Below are 18,893 nucleotides of genomic sequence, written 5' to 3' on the forward strand. Positions count from 1 at the left end.
TTCTTGTGAGGCCGTGCCGCAGGCGTTTTTTCATTGTAGCAGGCGGAATCTCGCCCCAAAGAAGAGGCGATAAGTCGCCAGCCAACTAAATCTCCCCGAAAAATCTCCTTTAACAAGTGCACTGTTAATCTGAACAAGGAAAGCAGTAATCTAGCCATTGTTAGCAAGCTGGCAACTTTCCCTTTGTGAAACTGCAAAAATTCCACTGAAATTAACTGGAGCCAGTGAGTAGGCAAAATCACATTGCTGTTGCCATTTTAGCTCTGGAATAGCATATGCTTTGCTCTGTACTTGCTGCCAAAACCACAAATTAATGCTACCAAAAAAAAACCCCTATACTGCAAGATAAAAACAATGGCGATAGATGCATTTTGTAGGGATTATTTACAACAGTCCCATTATGAGAGCGCTTCACTAAACTACCGACTTCCGGCCGCACGCACCCCATCCCCCAAGCGGGCTACGTGTCGCGTCACATGTATACGTGTAGACGTGACGCCAGCGTCTCGTGAGATAATGCTTGTGACGTAGGGATTTTCTGTCAGGAAGTCGGCGAGGAGCCGGACATTAAAGGTTTTGCGGGACGTTTAAGCAGCGATCCCGGACTGTCCACTGTTGGCCGGTAATATTGTCATTTTTGGAGTTTTAGTGTATAGTAAACACGTTTTGTGTGCAGCAAGCCACGGTGCGAGAGTGATGGGGAAGCTAATGGGTACCAGCTATGTTATTCACCCATAAAGAGGTTTAACCTTATTCCCTATGCTCCTGTCTCCTGTGTTCCTTCCCCCTATTCCCCTTCTCCCTTTGTCTCTACTCCATACGCCCCTGCTCCCTATGCACTTTATTTCTATGCACTTTATTTCTTTGCACTTTATTTCTATGCACCTTATTTCTTTGCACTTTATTTCTATGCACTTTATTTCTATGCACTTTATTTCTATGCACCTTATTTCTATGCACCTTATTTCTTTGCACTTTATTTCTATGCTCCTTATTTCTATGCACCTTATTTCTATGCACCTTATTTCTATGCACTTTATTTCTATGCACTTTATTTCTATGTACTTTATTTCTATGCACCTTATTTCTATGCACCTTATTTCTATGCACTTTATTTCTATGCACTTTATTTCTATGCACCTTCTTTCTATGCACCTTCTTTCTATGCACTTTATTTCTATGCACCTTATTTCTTTGCACTTTATTTCTATGCACCTTATTTCTTTGCACTTTATTTCTATGCACCTTCTTTCTATGCACCTTCTTTCTATGCACCTTATTTCTATGCACCTTATTTCTATGCACTTTATTTCTATGCACTTTATTTCTATGCACCTTCTTTCTATGCACCTTCTTTCTATGCACTTTATTTCTATGCACCTTATTTCTTTGCACTTTATTTCTATGCACCTTATTTCTTTGCACTTTATTTCTATGCACCTTCTTTCTATGCACCTTCTTTCTATGCACCTTCTTTCTATGCACCTTATTTCTATGCACCTTATTTCTATGCACTTTATTTCTATGCACCTTATTTCTTTGCACTTTATTTCTTTGCACTTTATTTCTATTCACTTTATTTCTATGCACCTTATTTCTTGCACTTTATTTCTATTCACTTTATTTCTATTCACTTTATTTCTATTCACTTTATTTCTATGCACCTACCTACCGTTATCTACTGTGCTCCCCATTCCCCTGATCCCTATGCACCTTATTCCAATATGCCTGTCTACTGTTATCTACTATGCACCTTATTTCTATGCTCCTTATTCCTATGCTCCTATTACTATGCACCAATCTCCTAAGCACCCTCCCTAGAGAGCATGTGGATGCTCTTGCCTATAGGAACAGTAACACCAAAAATGAAAGTGTTCTAAACTAATGAAAAACTGGTATAACTGACCTGTTTGCTTCAGAAACACTACTATAGTTCATATAAACAAGTTGCTTGGCTGAAATCGAAAAAAGGCTATATGGCACATATAGTTAAAACACATCAGTTAATAGTGCTGCTCCAGCAGAATTCTGCACTGAAATCCATTTCTCAAAAAAGCAAACTGATTTTTTTATAATTAATTTTGAAATCTGACATGGGGCTAGACATATTGTCAGTTTCCCAGCTGCCCCCAGTGACTTGTGCTCTGATAAACTTCAATCACTCTTTACTCTGTACTGCAAGTAGGAGTGATATCACCCCCATACCTTCCCCCTCCCCCAAGAGCATAACAACAGAACAATGGGAAGGTAACCAGATAACAGCTCCCTAACACAAGATAACAGCTGCCTGGTAGATCTAAGAACAACACTCAATAGTAAAATCCAGGTCCCACTGCAACACATTCAGTTACATTGAGTAGAAGAAACAACAGCCTGCCAGAAAGCAGTTCCTTCCTAAAGTGCAGGCTCTTGAAAGCACATGGCCAGGCAAAATGACCTGAGATGGCTGCCTACACACCAACATTACAATAAAATGTTATATTGTATTTGCAGTGTAAACAGTGTAATTTAGAAAGAAAAACTACATCATAAAAATCATGACAGAATTTATTTAAATAGTGGATAACATATAACACCATTATATTAATCAGAGCTTATCTGATGTGTAACCTGAGCCTTTTCTCCTTTGAATAGCTGCCCCCATTGCTACACAGCAGCTTATTTATATAAACAATAGTAGTGTTTCTGAAGAAAACACACCAGTTGTACCAGTGCAGGGTTACACTGCTTTATATATATAATTACTTTAATTCTTCTTTTTGATGTTCCTGTTCCTTTAATTGTGTCCTACAATTGTGTCAGTCTGTTTACTTTGTATAAAACTTGCATTTTTTCTCATTATGGCTACATGGATCAGTTTCTAACCATGCTGAAATTTATTTTTAATTCTTTAATTTTATTTATTAAATCTTTTTGCCTGGGTCCCTTAGATCTTAATGTTGCATTTGTTGGCTAGGTTGGATTGTATTGCAGTAAGCCTGCATTAAATTGAAGTTTGGATGAGCTGTGAATGCTCCATGGTACAACAAATTCCTTGGGTAGTTTCTACGTCCACATTCCAGCTATTATATTCTTCTGAACCAGAGCTGTCTTGAATTCTACATGTAACGGGCTGATTATTTGTTATAGCCATGAGCTAAATGATGATTAAACATTTTTTTTTCGTATTCAGGTAATGTATGGTGGGAATGAGAAGCAGTCAGCGCCTGTTCCGTAGGTGCCTACATTTGGGTCACCGGAGGAGATTTAGGTTTGCGACCAAACTGATTGATTATATAAGATATGCAAGGTTCTGCGTTGTTTCTCTTGCCTACAATTCGTTCACCAACAGTGATGTTGTCATTGAATCACTCTTTGAGCCCGTTTACTGGCTTGTGGACCATGTGACTAGGTGGTTTGGCATTGTGAGTATTTTATAAATAATCTGTATTTATTGTCCATATTTAGTTTTGCATATGACAATGAGGTATTACTCCACATAGATGTAAAGAATGCTTACCAGAATTTTTAAAACCCCATCCTATAATATAGCTTGACACAAAGTCATGTCATGAAACACCTGGCTAGTAGCCTTATTAGCTATACTCCAGCTTCAAGCATGCAGACACATTTGCCCTCGACGCATTTGCCCCCAATGCATTTTCCCTCGGCGCGTTTGCCCTCGAAGCTTTGGCCTCTACGCATTTGCCCTCTACGCATTTGCCATCTATGCATTTGCCCCCAATGCATTTCCCTCGACGCATTTGCCCTCGACGCATTTGCCCTCGACGCATTTGCCCTCGACGCATTTGCCCTCGACGCGTTTGTCCTTTACGCATTTGCCCCCAATGCATTGGCCCTTAACTCATTTGCCAGGGTCCAAATCCCCCCAGGCGCATTTGCCCCACCGTAGGTGTTGACAAATTGCACTTTATCACAAAATGAATGGGGCACATAATATTTTGTGTGGCTCAGCTGTTGCATTACTACAACTTCTAGCATGTCCTGGTCTGATTTGTAGATTTGATACTGAAAATGTACCAGGCCTTAAGTTGGCTTGAGTGACTATATTCACTCTGAGGGCAATTTAACCACACGACTAGGGAATTATCCAAACTTGATTAGAGGTTTTTTTGTTTTTTTTTTTAAATTTAGATTTTCGAGATTTATCATACTCTGGCCCTTTAAGAATTCAAATTAGACTATTCGCCACCTAAAACCTTCCGAATAACTGTATGTCAATGGGAGAGGCCCAGTGGCTAATTTGGAGATGTTTGCAGCCTTCCTGACATTCGAGTTATTTTTCTGAGAAAAAACGCCAATCGAATTCTACCAGACTCGATTCAAGTTTTTTCTCGCAGTCTCTTTCGAGTTGGAAAAATCCGCCCGAGTTTGAGATATTAGAATTTTTGTTTATAAATAACCCACCAGTCAATTTTCAAGTATATTCGAATTTAATAGAGTTTCAAAAAACTCACATGAATTCAAAATTCGACCTTCAATAAATGTGCCTCTTTGTAGCTTTCTGCCACATTTTTATATCTTTGCTTCTTTTCATAGGTGTTTGTGGCTCTGGTTATTGTTCTGACAAGCTCTATAGTGTTGATTGTGTACATCTGCGTCCTGCCCCTTATTATTCAGACGTACTCTACCGCTTGGATCTACTGGCATGTCTCCTATGGGCACTGGAATCTCATCATGATTGTCTTTCATTATTACAAGGCAACTACTACACCCCCTGGACATCCTTCACAAGTACGTGTACAAATGTTATTGAAGCAGACTCTTTTAACAGTTTTCCTATCAGTTCTGCATAGTCATAAATAAAAAAATTTTCTGTCATCAGATGAATACATATACAGATATGGCTGCATAAAATATAAAGAGTACAGGTATGGGATCCGTTATCCGGAAACCCGTTATCCAGAACTTTCCGAATTACGGAAAGGCTCCCATAGACTCCATTATCATCAGATAATCCAGATTTTTTCTGTAATAATAAAACAAAACCAGCCTATTGGGTTAATTTAATGTATACATTATGTTCTAGTAGACTTAAAGGAGAAGGAAAGGTTAAAACTAAGTAAGCCTTATCAGAAAGGTCCACCTAAATACACCAGTAAACCCTCAAAGTAATGCTGCTCTGAGTCCTCTGTCAAAAGAAACACTGCATTTCTTTCCTTCTATTGTGTACAGATGGGCTTCTGTATCAGACTTCCTGTTTTCAGATTAAACATTCTTGCCCCGGGCGTGAGCATGCTCAGTTTGCTCCTCCCCCCCCTTCTCTGCTGTAATCTGAGCCCAGAGCTATAAGTGAACAGGGAGAGACTCAGGCAGGAAGTGATGTCACACCAAGCTAATACTGTAGCTGCTATCCTAAACAAACAGCTTCTAGAGCTTTTTACTCAGGTATGGTAAAACATTTAACATTCTAGCATTCTAGCTTGCACTATTGCAGCTAATCTATTGGCAATAAAATGGCTCCGTAGCTTTCCTTCTCCTTTAAAGGGGTGGTTCACCTTTAAGTTAGGTTTTAGTATTTTATAGAATGCCCAATACTAAGCAACTTTTTAACTGGTCTTCATTATTTATTCTATAGTTTTTTAATTATTTTCCTTTTTTTTCTGACCCCGTCCAGCTTTCAAATGGGGGTCACTGACCCCATCTATAAACAAATGCTCTATAAGGCTACATATGTATTGTTACTTTTTATTTTTCATCTTTCTATTCAGGCCTCTCCTATTCATATTCCAGTCTCTTATTCAAATCAAAGTGTGGCTGCTAGGGTAATTTGGACCCTAGCAACCAGATAGCTGAAATTGCAGACTGGAGAGCTGCTGAATAAAAAGCTAAGTAACTCAAAAAACACAAATAAGAAAAAATGAAAACCAATTGCAAATTGTCTCAGAATCTTTACGTCATACTAAAAGTTAAACAACCCCTTTAAGGTATGAAGATCCAAATTACGGAAAGATCCTTTATCTGGAAAACCCCAGGCCCAAGCATTCTGGATAACTGTTCCTATACCTGTACTTGAATAAGGTAGCCAGATTTACTAACCCTTTGGAAGAATACACATAGCAACGCAGCACTTCCTTGCTTGCTATTGTCACTCTCTACCATATTAAACCTCACACACACACAACTTCCAGTAACAAATAATCTTTCCAGACTTTAAAACTATCCCAGTACTATTTGGGTACACACCAACACACAAAAGTTCCTATTTATAATTCCACTTGGCAATTTTTGTTTTCTTTTTTCAATTGCAGATGGAGACAGACATACCATCCGTGTCTATCTGTAGGAAATGTATAGCACATAAACCTGCCCGTACCCATCACTGTAGCATCTGTAGCAGGTGAGTTGTAGTTTGACTTATATCCTTTTGTTTTTAGGATTTATATTCCAGGATGGAATATTATTATATTGTGACCCAAGTACTGAACTGTAGGCTTCTCTGCCCACAAAAGAATGAGCAAGCCTCTTTAGCATTTTCTGTAATAGAAATAAACTAACTAGAAACATGTATCTTCTCTTCAAGGTGTGTACTGAAAATGGATCATCATTGCCGTATCCTTTTTGAATATATATGTTCCTCAATTTGGTGCAATGCAACATTATTGCTTCTGAACTTTTAGGTGGTGAGGTTAAAGGTGCGCTTGCTCACTATGTTTTATATCCCGGGGCAAATGGCAGAAGCCAAATACTTCAGGTTTATTGTGAGGTGTATAAACTGAATACTAGGCAGTATGTACCCTACAGACAGCACAGAGTATTAAAGTCTGGAAAATGCAGATGGACCCTAAAGGCTCCCATACACGGGGCTATAAAAACTGCCGACAGACCGAGTCGGCAGCTTATTGGCCCATGTGTGGGGCCATCCGACATCATTGATGCGGTCCCACGATCCGACCGCCCGTATTGCCTCCATTTGGATCCAATTGTTGGGCCCATTATCGGATCATCCCGATATCACCCACCTCAATTTGGGCACATGGGGAGAGATCCACTCGTTTGGTTCTCCCTGTGTATAGCCACTTTAAGGGGCGGATTTAACAAAGGTCGAGGTGAATTTTTGAATGAGAAAAAAAAATCGAATTTCGAGCTATTTTTTTGTGTACTTCGACTAGGGAACAGTCCAAATTCGATTTGAATTTTAAAAACATTCAAAAACTCGACATCGACCATTCGCCATCTAAAACCTTCCAAATTGCTGTTTTAGCCTATGGGGGACCTCCTAGAATTTGGAGTCAATTGGTGGACTTCGAAAAATCTAAGGTTTTTTTTGGGAAAAACTTTGAATCGAACTAGATCGAATGCACTATTCCTTCGATTCGAATACGGACCTATGCGATCGAACACTGACCTATTCAACCAAAAAAAAAACTTCGACTTAATTTCGGGGGTTTTTTTTGATATTGGTGCCATATAAGAACAAAAGGTGAACAGATGCATATAAAAGAATAGGTTTGCTTAATGGAATTTAAATAAATGGCAGCCAACATTATATAACAGAATAGCTTTATCAAAAACACAATGTGACACAAGAACACCCTGTCATGTTAAGATTATATATGTTCTGTGAATGTTTAACAGTAATGGCACTATAAAGTGAATATAATTGCACTGGAGATGATAACCTGGTTTCAAAGTAATGACTTTAATTGACAAGTTACTCTGAAATGTGACTATAATTCCGGAAATAAATGCCTTTTGTATGTGCAAGGGCAAAGGAATATGAAACACAAAATATCCTGTTAAATCTAATTAAGCAAAGTATTTTCTTCTGTCAGAATATCAAACTGGAGTTTTGGGTGGGGTGGGGAACAGCATGTGTCTTAGGGTAAGATCACACCTGGAGATTCGGGGAGATTTAGTCGCCCGGCAACTAATTGCCTCTTCTTGGGGCGACCAATCTTCTCGAACTGCTTCCGTCTGTCTTCTGCCTGCTAGAATGAAAAAACGCAGACGACATGGAACTCGCGACTTCGGAAAACGAAGCGTCGTGAGTGCCATGCCACAGGCGTTTTTTCATTCTAGCAGGCGGAAGACAGGGGAAAGTAGTTCTGGAGATTAGCCGCCCCAAAGAAGAGCCGATTAGTCGCCGGGCGACTAAATCTCCCCGAATCTCACAGTGTGACATTACCCTTAAAGGTGTTTAGTACGATATAGAGCGTTATATTCTGAGACAATTTGCAATTGGTTTTCATTTTTTATTATTTTTGTTTTTTGAGTTATTTAGCTTTTTATTCAGCAGCTGTATTGTTTGTAATTTCGGCAAACTGGTTGCTACGGTCCAAATTACCCAAACAACCATATATTGATATGAAAAAGAAACTGGAATATGAACAGTAGAAGGTCTGAATAGAAATATAACTGATAAAAAGTAGCAATAACATTACGGGCCCATTTACTTAGCTCAAGTGAAGGAATAGAGGGAAAAAACTTTGAATTTGAAATGGTTTTTTTGGCTACTTCGACTTAGATTCGAACGATTCGAACTAAAAATCGTTCGACTATTCGACCATTCGATAGTCGAAGTACTATCTCTTTAAAAAAAACTTCGACCCCCTAGTTCGCCACCTAAAACCTACCGAGGCCAATGTTAGCCTATGGGGAAGGTCCCCATAGGCTTCCTAACAATTTTCTGATCGAAGGAAAATCCTTCGATCGATGGATTAAAATCCTTCGAATCGTTCAATTCGAAGGATGTAATCCTTCGATCGAACGATTATTCCTTCGGTCGTTGGATCGTAGGAATAACGATAAATCCTTCGATATTCGAAGTCGAAGGATTTCAATTCAGCAGTCGAATATCGAGGGTTAATAAAATTTGCCCCTACATGTCCAGCCATACAGAGCATTTGTTTTTGGATGGGGTCAGTGACCCCAATTGGAAAGCTGGAAACAGTCAGAAGGAGGTGGCAAATAATTCAAAAACTATAAATCCGGTGCTGGCTTTAAATGAATTTGCCCTTTTACAGGGTCTGAGTGAGAATCCAGGTTTAGGTTGTAATACTGCAACTCAAAAGCACTGCATTTTATGTCTCTAAATCTACACTGTTCATTTCATTAATCAGACAAAGAATTGAAATTAATATTTTGCTGCCATTTCCTTAATTGAATATAAAAGCCTGGTTGAACAACTGTGTGGGGCATTACAACCATCGCTATTTCTTCTCATTTTGCCTATTTATGACCATGGGATGCATTTACTGCAGTATCAGTAGTCGAGTCATGTTCCGTGAAGCTTACAGCGCTATAGAGGTGAGAATTGTCCTTCCATGGGTCTAATGACTTGCTGAATTCACCATGACAATGTTTATATTTGTACATATACAGGTACTGTCAATAGATGGAAGACTTTCAGGAAGTGCGTGTGATGAGTGTGAGACCCTCACACCATGTATATCAGCCATCATGTTGTCTGGGCAGCTTTAAAAACTGTCAGTCTGGCTCAAGCAATAACAATCTGTTCATGTATGGCCGCCGTTAGATGAATTAAGGTTTTGTATAATATATTGTTAGGTTGGGGCTAATATTTTCTATAATGTACTTGTTATATGCACTATACATGTTAGAGCTTTGTAATTATTATTTATTGTTTATCATTCTTCAGTGCTTACATACGCATTTCCCCACAGAACTGGCAGATATAATAGGAACAGCCCTTACTGTACAGGCCCTTGAAATCGGTCCTGTGCAAATAACAGAATGTAGAGATTACAACATTGGGTATTTGAGTGTTGCTGTTCCCCTGTGTAGCAGCATTTGCATTCGCAGGTTTGTAAGGTAATTACGGTAATGTCTTCCCTTTTACTAGAAAATGAAGCTCCAGGAGAAGGAGAGGCTTCAGTTTGCAGCAAATGAGGTGGGATATGTAGGTTTTTGTTTTAATGTGGCGTGTTTTCATTATTACCCGCACAGCTTCCATATATATGTCAAAGCATAAATCTTACTTGGAGACTCTTCTGTTTGCTGATGTGAAGTGTTGTATGGCTGGTTCAAGTGCAGGGAAGATACCTCTGGCAGGACGTTTTATATTAAAATGATGCTGACTGTACCAAATCCATTATAGATAGATAGATAGATAGATATGGCATGTGTGTATGGCATATAGTTCTCGGAGTCCCATCTGCAGTGCTGTTTGGTGTTAGATTTTTCTCCACTTGGCGTCAATTTGGATTCCTCTCTCTACCCTCCAATCTTAAACTCTGCTACCAAGATCCTTCTGCTCTCTCCTAAAAGGGAACCTGCTCAACCCCAACTAAAATCCTTAGCATGGCTGCCTGTTAAGCAAAGGATAGAATATAAAATCCTTCTACTAACATTCAGAGCCCTTCACTCCTCTGCTCCTCACTACATTTCTTCTCTTTTCTCACTGTACATTCCTGGTAGTCTTCTCCGCTCCATTCAGAGCCACCTACTCTTCACACCATCCACATCCACTGCCAACTCTCCTCTCAAACACTTCTATCTTGCTGCTCCTTATCTCTGAAATTTCATCCCTGAATTCCTCCGTAAGGAATCCTCTCTCAATCTCTTCAAGAAAAAACTAAGTCTACCCTTTGGAGCTCTAAAAAATGTGTCTGATCCTGGACAATGCCTTAACCTTGTGCACATTTTCTCCTCCAAGTGCATGTATGTTAGCCACCCACCCACTTAGACTGTTAGCTCTACAGGGTAGGGACCTCCTCCCCACTGCGTCTCTTACCACATAGCACTTAAGCTCTTTGTCCTGTAATGAGCTCTATGTATATTTATTGTGTGATTTGTCTTCCCTGTGTGTACTTTTATATCTTGTGTGTGTACCTCGGATAGTCTCCATGTCCAATTGTCCAATGTAAATGCAGTTGTGTTTTCCATAATTCCATGTCATGGCTTTTATTATAGCACAGTGTGTACTGAGTGACTCATTGCAGTTTGTCTATAAATGTGTGGCTTTTGTTTATGCGTTGTTGTACATATAATATTCCATCGCCTCTAGTTTTTCTTTGTGAAAAGGGTTTATTGTATGGGGGTAAATGGCAAGCATGGATATTTTTGTCTGTACAGTAAAAGATCACCTTTGTTGCAGGACAAAACAAACATTGCTTTTAAGGAGCTTCAGGATAACTGAAAGTTTTGCTTTTATATTAGCAATTCTGCTAATGTACTATTTAAAAACATTTGTTTTAACCTGCAGGCTTATATACAGGTATACGGGTTCCAAAAATGAGCCACTGCAGTATCAACGGAATCTGTGAGTCTGCAGTTATGAGAGGACCCAGTGTTAATCCTGTATCATTAATTCTAGGTCCAGACTGGGCCAAAATCAGCCTGCTAAAATCCACAGGCCGATTTCAGCAACCAACCGCTAGATTAATCCGTTTCTCTGTTTAGGTCTGGAAGCCTTGTGTCGGCTCCAGCGGATTTCAACTCAATTATGCAAAGTCTCCTGTTTCTTCACCAAAATCCGCCAAGTGTGCTCATTCTGGAGCCAACACATGGCTTCTGGACGCAAACACACAGGAGGATTCAGCTAATGGTCAGGGCCTGCAGATTTCAGCAGGCCGATTTCAGGCCCGTCTGGCCCTAGCCTATGACCTGCATCTCTCCAGATGTTGAACTGCTTGTTCTGCCATCCCAATGACTACAGAAAGCTTTCAGGTTGCTGGGAATGGGAGGATCACATATTGAACCGCAATACATAGAAAGACAACCAGACGTCCAGCTATATCTCCAAAAACTCCTTGACAGCCTTTATATGTAGTTAAATATCCTGGAAGCCATGCGTTGGGCATCTCTACGTTGCTCAGACTTTATGGACTGCAGCAAAGAAAACTAGGTCTGTTGATCACTTCCTCCTTACTTGAGCGGGGCAGGAGGTCTACCTGGGGGAATTAATGGAAAAAATGGGAGAGTTTTTTTTTTCTTTCAATATATTAACCTGTGGCTGTTTAGCTACTGTTGAACAGTAAGTGCCAGCAGCCCCTTGACATTTGAACGCCGCAGGTTAAATATTTCCTTTTTTGTTTCTGAAGTTGGGTCCCCGGCTTTCCTATATTTTTTCTGTAGCCCTACAATAGCCAGTACAATATTATTAATAATAATATATTATTATTATAATCTAATATTTTCTCCATTAAATAACAAATTCTTAATTGTTTTGACTGATTTGCATCTCACAATTAACAGTAGCTTGTACTTGATGGTAACTAAACTGCACAAATCCCGTATGTTTTCTTTTAATGTGTAAATGTAGCTGACACAAAGTCAACCATTTAACATTTCTGCGGCGCCAAGACCTGGTTCATAAAAGCGGTACATTTTTGGGGCTACAGCTCCACAGTCTTGTTTACCGCAATCAACCTGCAGTGCCTAATATGCACCAGTAGTTGCCATCATTTTTTTTCCTGTGAAGCTACTGAATTCTATGTAATATAAACATGTGTAAATTAAATAAATGGATTCCTCCAGCCTTCTCTCCATTGCTCTTTGCAAGCCCAGCTCTGTTCATACATTGTTTTTGGAAAATTTTAGTAGCTGCTATTTTAGCTGAATGCAATTACTCACCAGCATAAACCAACTTTAAATGCTTTGAACAAATGCATTAACTGCTCTGGTTATCTTTATTTTTCCAATAGACCTACAATGAGACTCCACCCCCAACCTTTACATTCAGAGAGAGATTGTTTCACAAGTGCATCATATACCTCTGGGTACTCTGCAGGTAAGTATCCATCCGCTACCTAAGAATGCTGCAATAACCTCCAAATGTGCAAATGATAATGAATTGAAGCAGAAGGCATTCTGTCTCTTATACATAAGAAATAATGTCATCTTCTTCTCTGTATAAACCAGTGGTAATGCATCCGCATTTTTACTCCCATTAAGGACTTATCAAAGGACTTATAGGGTGTACTTTCCCTTTTAATGGTATTAATATACATGATTTATGGTGTAATATCCATTAAATAAAAATAACAGATTTTTCTTATTGTCTTCAGCTCTGTAGCACTGGCTTTGGGCGCACTGACTCTGTGGCATGCCATGCTGATCAGTCGGGGTGAGACCAGTATAGAGAGGCACATCAACAAAAAGGAAAGGAAGAGGCAGCAATTGATTGGCAAGGTAAGGAATAAGCCATATGTCTTTCAGCTTGGCTGTATTATTTAGGTCTCATTCCTGTGTGTTATCATCTGTGTAATATTGCCTTTTGTACAGGCACCAGGAAAATACTTCCTTCTGTTTTATTGCACCATAATGTGATGTACTGAAAGGAATTGAAATCACGTTCTCCTTTCCAGTACAATGGTATTTACTTGTCCATATGAGAAACCATTTTGCACAGGGGACAAAACACCGAGTGTGCCATTACCTTGCCAGAAAGTGCTGGTTGCTGTAGTAGAACAGCCAGACCTATCCACTTTTAATATTCATACTAACGAAGAAGTGACTTTTTATTTTGATTTCAAAGGTTTAATTTCGTAAGTTATCCTTTTAGTTAGTGCAGCGATGTAAAACAATATGGGAACCCACATCTGATAAACAGGTGACTTTGTCAGTGTAAAGTCTGTTTTGTTCAGGGTAATGTGATATATAGGCTGGATGAAACATAAGGCCTCACTGCTGCTGCAGTCGTTTAATGTGGAAGCTGAGTATGTATGATAGGGGAAAGCTTAATGGAGAATCAGGTTGAATGTAGAAATGTGGAGCACTTTTTAATGAAATTCTTTATTTCTGAAAAGCTCTCAGTTCTCTTTCCTGTTGAATCTCTCCACTAAAATGTATTTTAGTGCTTTTCAACATTGTTTTATCTCTAGCTGTTCTCTTTACCCTTGTAGGTATTTTATAATCCCTATAGCTATGGTCGGTGTGGAAACTGGAAAGTTTTCTTTGGAGTAGAGAGAAAACTGTAAGTAACTTTGCTTTTTAATTAAATGGACACAATAGAGATAATATATTAATCCGCTGGATGCAGAAGTATTTATGCCCAGGGCATATGTGAATTTGCAAAATCCCTTTTCCCCCACTAAAATTTGCAGCATCCAAAATTTATTAGTGGTTTCAGTTGTGCATTAGTCTAAAGTCATGTTATATTCGTGGTTCAGATTCGGTTCAGCCAGATACTCTAAATCTAAACCCTGCAGAAAAGCTGGGACTCTGGACATTTCTGCAGGATTCGGCCAAATCCTAATTTACATATGCAATTAGGGGCGGGGAGGGAAATTTTGTGACTTTTTGTTAGGGATGCACCGAATCCACTATTTGGGATTCCGCCGAATCCCAGAATCCTTTGTGAAAGATTCGACTGAATACCAAACCGAATTCAAATCCTAATTTACATACGCAAATTAGAGACAGGGCAGAAAAAAGTGGGAAAAGAATGTTTTACTTCCTTGTTTAGAGATGAAAAGCCACGTGATTTCCCTTCCCACACCTAATTTACATATGCAAATTATAATTCGGTTCAGCCACACACTAGGATTCGGCCAAATCCTGCTGAAAAAGGCTGAATCCCGATCTGAATCCTGGATTCAGTGCATCCCTACTTTTTGTCACAAAACAAGGAAGTAAAAGATGTTGTCCCCTTCCCACCCCTAATTTGCATATGCATTCGGATTTGGTTTGGTATTCGACCGAATCTTTCGCAAAGGATTCAGGGTTCGGCCAAATCCAAATAGTGGATTTGTTGCATCCCCAGTTTAAACTTATAAACAACCTAGTGGAGTAATCCAGCATGCTTCCATCTAGATTATAGGAACAGTTCAGAGTGAAAATAAAAACTGGGTAAATAAATAGGCTGTGCAAAATAAAAAAAAATTCTAATAGAGTTAGTTAGCCAAAAATGTAATGTATAAAGGCTGGAGCGACTGAATGTCTTATATAGTAGCCACAACACTACTTCCTGCTTTTCAGCTCTATAACACTGAGTTAGTCAGCGACTTGAAGGGGGACCACATGGTACATTTCTGTTCAGTGAGTTTGTAATTGATTCTCAGCATTCAGCTCAGATTCAAAAGCAACAGATATGACCCATGTGGCCCCCCCTCAAGTCACTGATTGGTTACTGCCTGGTAACCAGTCAGTGTAAACCAAGAGAGCTGAAAAGCAGGAAGTAGTTTTCTGTCTATTATGTTACACATCCAGTCACTCCAGCCTTTATACATTACATTTTTGCCTAACTGTATTAGAAATATTTCTTATTTTGTATCTATTTACCCAGTTTTTATTTTTACACTGAACAATTCCTTTAATGGAACCACAGGAAAGCCACAAAACAAGGAGGAATGACCCTGATCCAGTTGAATTTAATATTGAGCAAACACTGAAGTTTTAAATCACCAGCTTTTATGTTCTTGTGAATATTTCCATAATCTTTCCTATTTCAGGCACTGGTTAACCAGAGTTGCTCTACCATCTTCACACCTGCCTTTTGGGAAAGGTTTAACCTGGAATGCTCCACCCTGGATACTCAATCAGCAGCCGTGTGTCCTTGATATATGATAAAGAACTTCGCCCATGTTCACCCCTGTCCTTCTTTCCCAGCAACGATGTGTGCAATATTAGCACTGCAGAGATTAGCACAGAACGTTTGATTTGGTGGATCTGTTGTCGGCCTTCACATTCCAATGCAACATGTTTAGTGTGTTTTTTTGGAGAGGTGAAAGTTAGATGGGAAATATTATCCATGTAACTGTTTTTTTAGCAATTTCACTAATGAGGCTGCTTTTTGGTTAGAAAGAGTCCGTGCCCTTCCCAAAATTCTTTGAATGAACTTGATCTAGGTGAATTGTACTAAAGTATTGGACCCAAATGAAACAACTCAAACTGTTACACGGGCAGCACTACTTGCAGGTAACTGATATATTACGTTGGGGTTGTTGGTTCAGGAGATCCATATTTACTTCCAGTTTAGATGGGAGAAGCTCTTTTTCCCTAAAACATCACATACCATAGATTGCCATAAAACATGCACAGTCTATCCAGTTGGTATGAAGCTACAACTGATGCCCCTAAAGATAACATGGGGTTGCCATGCCAGGTTACCCCCTGCCTGCTTCAGAGACAACAACTATTCCCCCAAACATATACACCTTGCAGCAAGGGCACATTTTACACTACATGAAGCAGATTATCTAGAATATTTCATCCAATGTTTTGTTTTATTTTTCATTTGAAGAGCTGCTTTTTATTAGGGCTACATGCGGGCAGATATTGTAATTCCTCTTTACGTCTGTTATGTGTTTTGTGCCCTTAAACAAATGGTTGTCAAGTTTCAGTATGAGACACTCTTTGGACAAGGACCCCCTCCCCCATAACAAGGGTTAAGATGTAGGAAAACATTGGTATATCAGTTATTCCATAGTTCCTATGATTTCTACCACAGTAAATACATTGTCATCCTAATTCACCTTAAAGGAGAACTAAACCCCTGGCGAGTCTTACCCCAGAATTCTGTCCCCTCTTGAAATAGCGACTGAAAATGCAGAGTGAGCGCAGCGAAGCTCACGGGTGCCATCTTCTTCTCTTCGGTAATCTGAGCGAAGTGAGTGGTGTAATGACTCATGCGCAGTTGGAGCAATCTTCCTGTTTGCGACAACTGCGTATGTTCCTAAAGAGACGGTAGTTGCCGAAGGGGAGGAAGAAGACACGAAGATTACTGAAGAGAAGAAGATGGCCCCGTGAGCTCCGCTGCCCTCACTACATTACGGGGGGATTAGTTCTCCTTTAAAGCTGGGTACTGTTAGATCTCCCCAATTCTCACCTTAACTGGCCTTCTGGCTGAGCCCCCATCACTCCTTACCAATAGGGAACCACTGCCTTAAACCAATGCATTTTTTTGCAGTTTTCATCCTTAAAAGACCAGTAACAACAAAAAAAAAACCACCAAGACAGTTTTAACTTTTAATTCGCAAATCTTTTATTAAGAAATTACTTACCAATTCTCTGGTTGCGCTCCTCTTCAGAAACGGCGACAGGGCAACGATCCATTGTGCGGCACTCGATTTCTCCTCCCTGCCTTCCATAGGAGATAGCCAGGGAGGAGAAATCGAGCGCCGCGTGATGGATCGCCGACCCTGTCGCCGTTTCTGAAGAGGAGCACAAGCAGAGAATCGGTAAGTAATTTCTTAATAAAAGCTTTGCGAATTAAAAGTTAAAACTGTCTTGGTGGGTTTTTTTTGTTAAAAAGAAACGACTTTTTATTAAAAAAAAAATTTATGTTACAGGTCCTTCAAGGTGAAAGCCATCAATTGCTGGCTTCTTAGCCACACAGGCCAAAATGGTTTCCCTGGGCTCTTTCCCTCTCGTAGACTGACTGTACTTGACACGGAGTAGAATAGTAGAGATTTACATCACTGGCCTTGGTTTAATGTTAAAGCTGAAATTTTGTACAGAGCATTGTAATGCTGATTTTTTAAAATGTTGTGCTAAAATTGGTACTAGTGGTTACACTGTGTATTGTTCATTCTTCTGTTGGATTCTGGGTAAGTTGTGGTTTTATTTATTGCCTCAAGAACCCCCCCTTTTTTTGCCATTGTATGTTTTTTTAAATAAAGAATAATGAAACTCTAATAAAATAAGAACGTAATCTCATTTGCCAGTTAGAGAGTATCTGCACATGGCTTACGGATTCCAGAATTATTCTATTTCCTGCCCTTGTACGCTCCCTTTGGTTTTTTCCCAGATTTTAGGTTTCCCCAAATTTTACATTTGTTTTGTTTAGTCCTGCGAATCCCCAGTGTTTCTGAACCAATGTGGGTATAGTTGGGCAACATGCCACCCCCCTAAAATCCTGCCGCCCTAAGCCCGGGCCTTGGAGATCTTTCCACAAATCCAGGCCTGGGAATAATTGCTTTAATGCTTTCCTATGTAAATAGTCAGGCAGGGAAAGAATCCGGTTTGAAAAGCAGCATCAAGTTAAAATGGGCAAGAGAATCCGCATTTACCTTGACTCAAGGGCAACACACCTTATGTTTTTAGATATAGTTTTTATTATAGTACAGCAGGAGAGAATCCCCACAAGTGGAAGCTTTACTACTCAAACACACAGTAAAACACCTTTCATGTCTAAATTAAAACCAGGCCACAAGGCGGGCCTAGCTATTTATTCACAGAACTATATAATATACATCTTGTGTATTTTATAGATTAGTACTCTTCTCCCTCATGCCAAGTCCTTTAGCTAATGTACATTTTGTGCTAACATCATTCATGTGCAATATAAAGCTGCTGGACGTTTGTGATCCATCTCGAGGGACGTGAGCAGGTCCTGGTGCTATTTTAGGCCCTTGGGGTTTGTCAGTATTCGAGGGATGACAAAACAATATGGCACATTGTTATGGTGTTGATCGAGTTGTAAGAATTAGCGGCATCCTGGCAAGATTGTCTCCGTGCAAAGTTAAACTTCAGTGTGGTCTAAGCTTCCTGAACTTCCAAATATAATGTAAGTAATAGAAATGTCGGACCTTGTAGCTGCGTGCATCCGACACGACTGTCTTACGTTGCGTCTTCATCCGACAGTCGTATACTTCTGACCAGCAGAATACACCACACTTACTTTTCTTGGTATTCAGGACAGGATCATTCAGGGGTCCCATGAAAAGACGTTTGGAGAGGACAAAAAAAAAAAAGCTACAGCTAAAGCTTATTGTTAATGGAATTTGTTTAAACAGTGAAACTGAAAACAGAATATATTCTCTATTTTTTTTTTTTATTACGGGTTGAATTCTCCTTTAAGGCCCCCATACATGGGCCGATAAAAGCTGCCGACAGACCAAGTCTATGGCCACCTTTAGGGTTCTCTTCCCATTGAAGGTCACGTCCCATCATTGAAGGTCACGACCCATCATTATTACCAGATATTGAATTGCAGCCCCTTGCCATGAAACCTGAGATGAAAAGATGATGAAGTCTACCATATCGTT

The 18,893-nt window shown here is 39.6% G+C and overlaps 1 protein-coding gene across 2 annotated transcripts; it reads left to right on the forward strand.

Annotated features, from left to right (window-relative positions):
• The first annotated feature begins 470 nt into the window (after positions 1-470).
• zdhhc16.S (zinc finger, DHHC-type containing 16 S homeolog) lies at positions 471-17,541 on the forward strand. Of its 2 annotated transcripts, XM_018227045.2 has the most exons (11): positions 471-622; positions 3,173-3,404; positions 4,540-4,734; positions 6,252-6,340; positions 6,524-6,552; positions 9,116-9,249; positions 9,806-9,853; positions 12,609-12,694; positions 12,972-13,095; positions 13,809-13,879; positions 15,357-17,541. In XM_018227045.2, exons 2-11 carry the CDS (start codon positions 3,180-3,182, stop codon positions 15,469-15,471), a joined length of 1,116 nt encoding a protein of 371 aa, XP_018082534.1. In that variant the 5' UTR covers positions 471-622; positions 3,173-3,179; the 3' UTR covers positions 15,472-17,541.
• Positions 17,542-18,893: the final 1,352 nt, after the last annotated feature.

This window comes from Xenopus laevis, chromosome 7S, assembly GCF_017654675.1.
Source record: "Xenopus laevis strain J_2021 chromosome 7S, Xenopus_laevis_v10.1, whole genome shotgun sequence".
Taxonomy (NCBI): Eukaryota; Metazoa; Chordata; class Amphibia; order Anura; family Pipidae; genus Xenopus; species Xenopus laevis.

Bases quoted from the DNA above. Each gene is read 5' to 3' on its own strand.
- zdhhc16.S (XM_018227045.2), top strand. From the start codon at position 3,180: ATGGTGGGAATGAGAAGCAGTCAGCGCCTGTTCCGTAGGTGCCTACAT. The intron at 9,854-12,608 runs GTGGGATATGTA...TTTTTCCAATAG, and splicing joins TTCAGTTTGCAGCAAATGAG to ACCTACAATGAGACTCCACC. The intron at 13,096-13,808 runs GTAAGGAATAAG...TTACCCTTGTAG, and splicing joins GGCAGCAATTGATTGGCAAG to GTATTTTATAATCCCTATAG.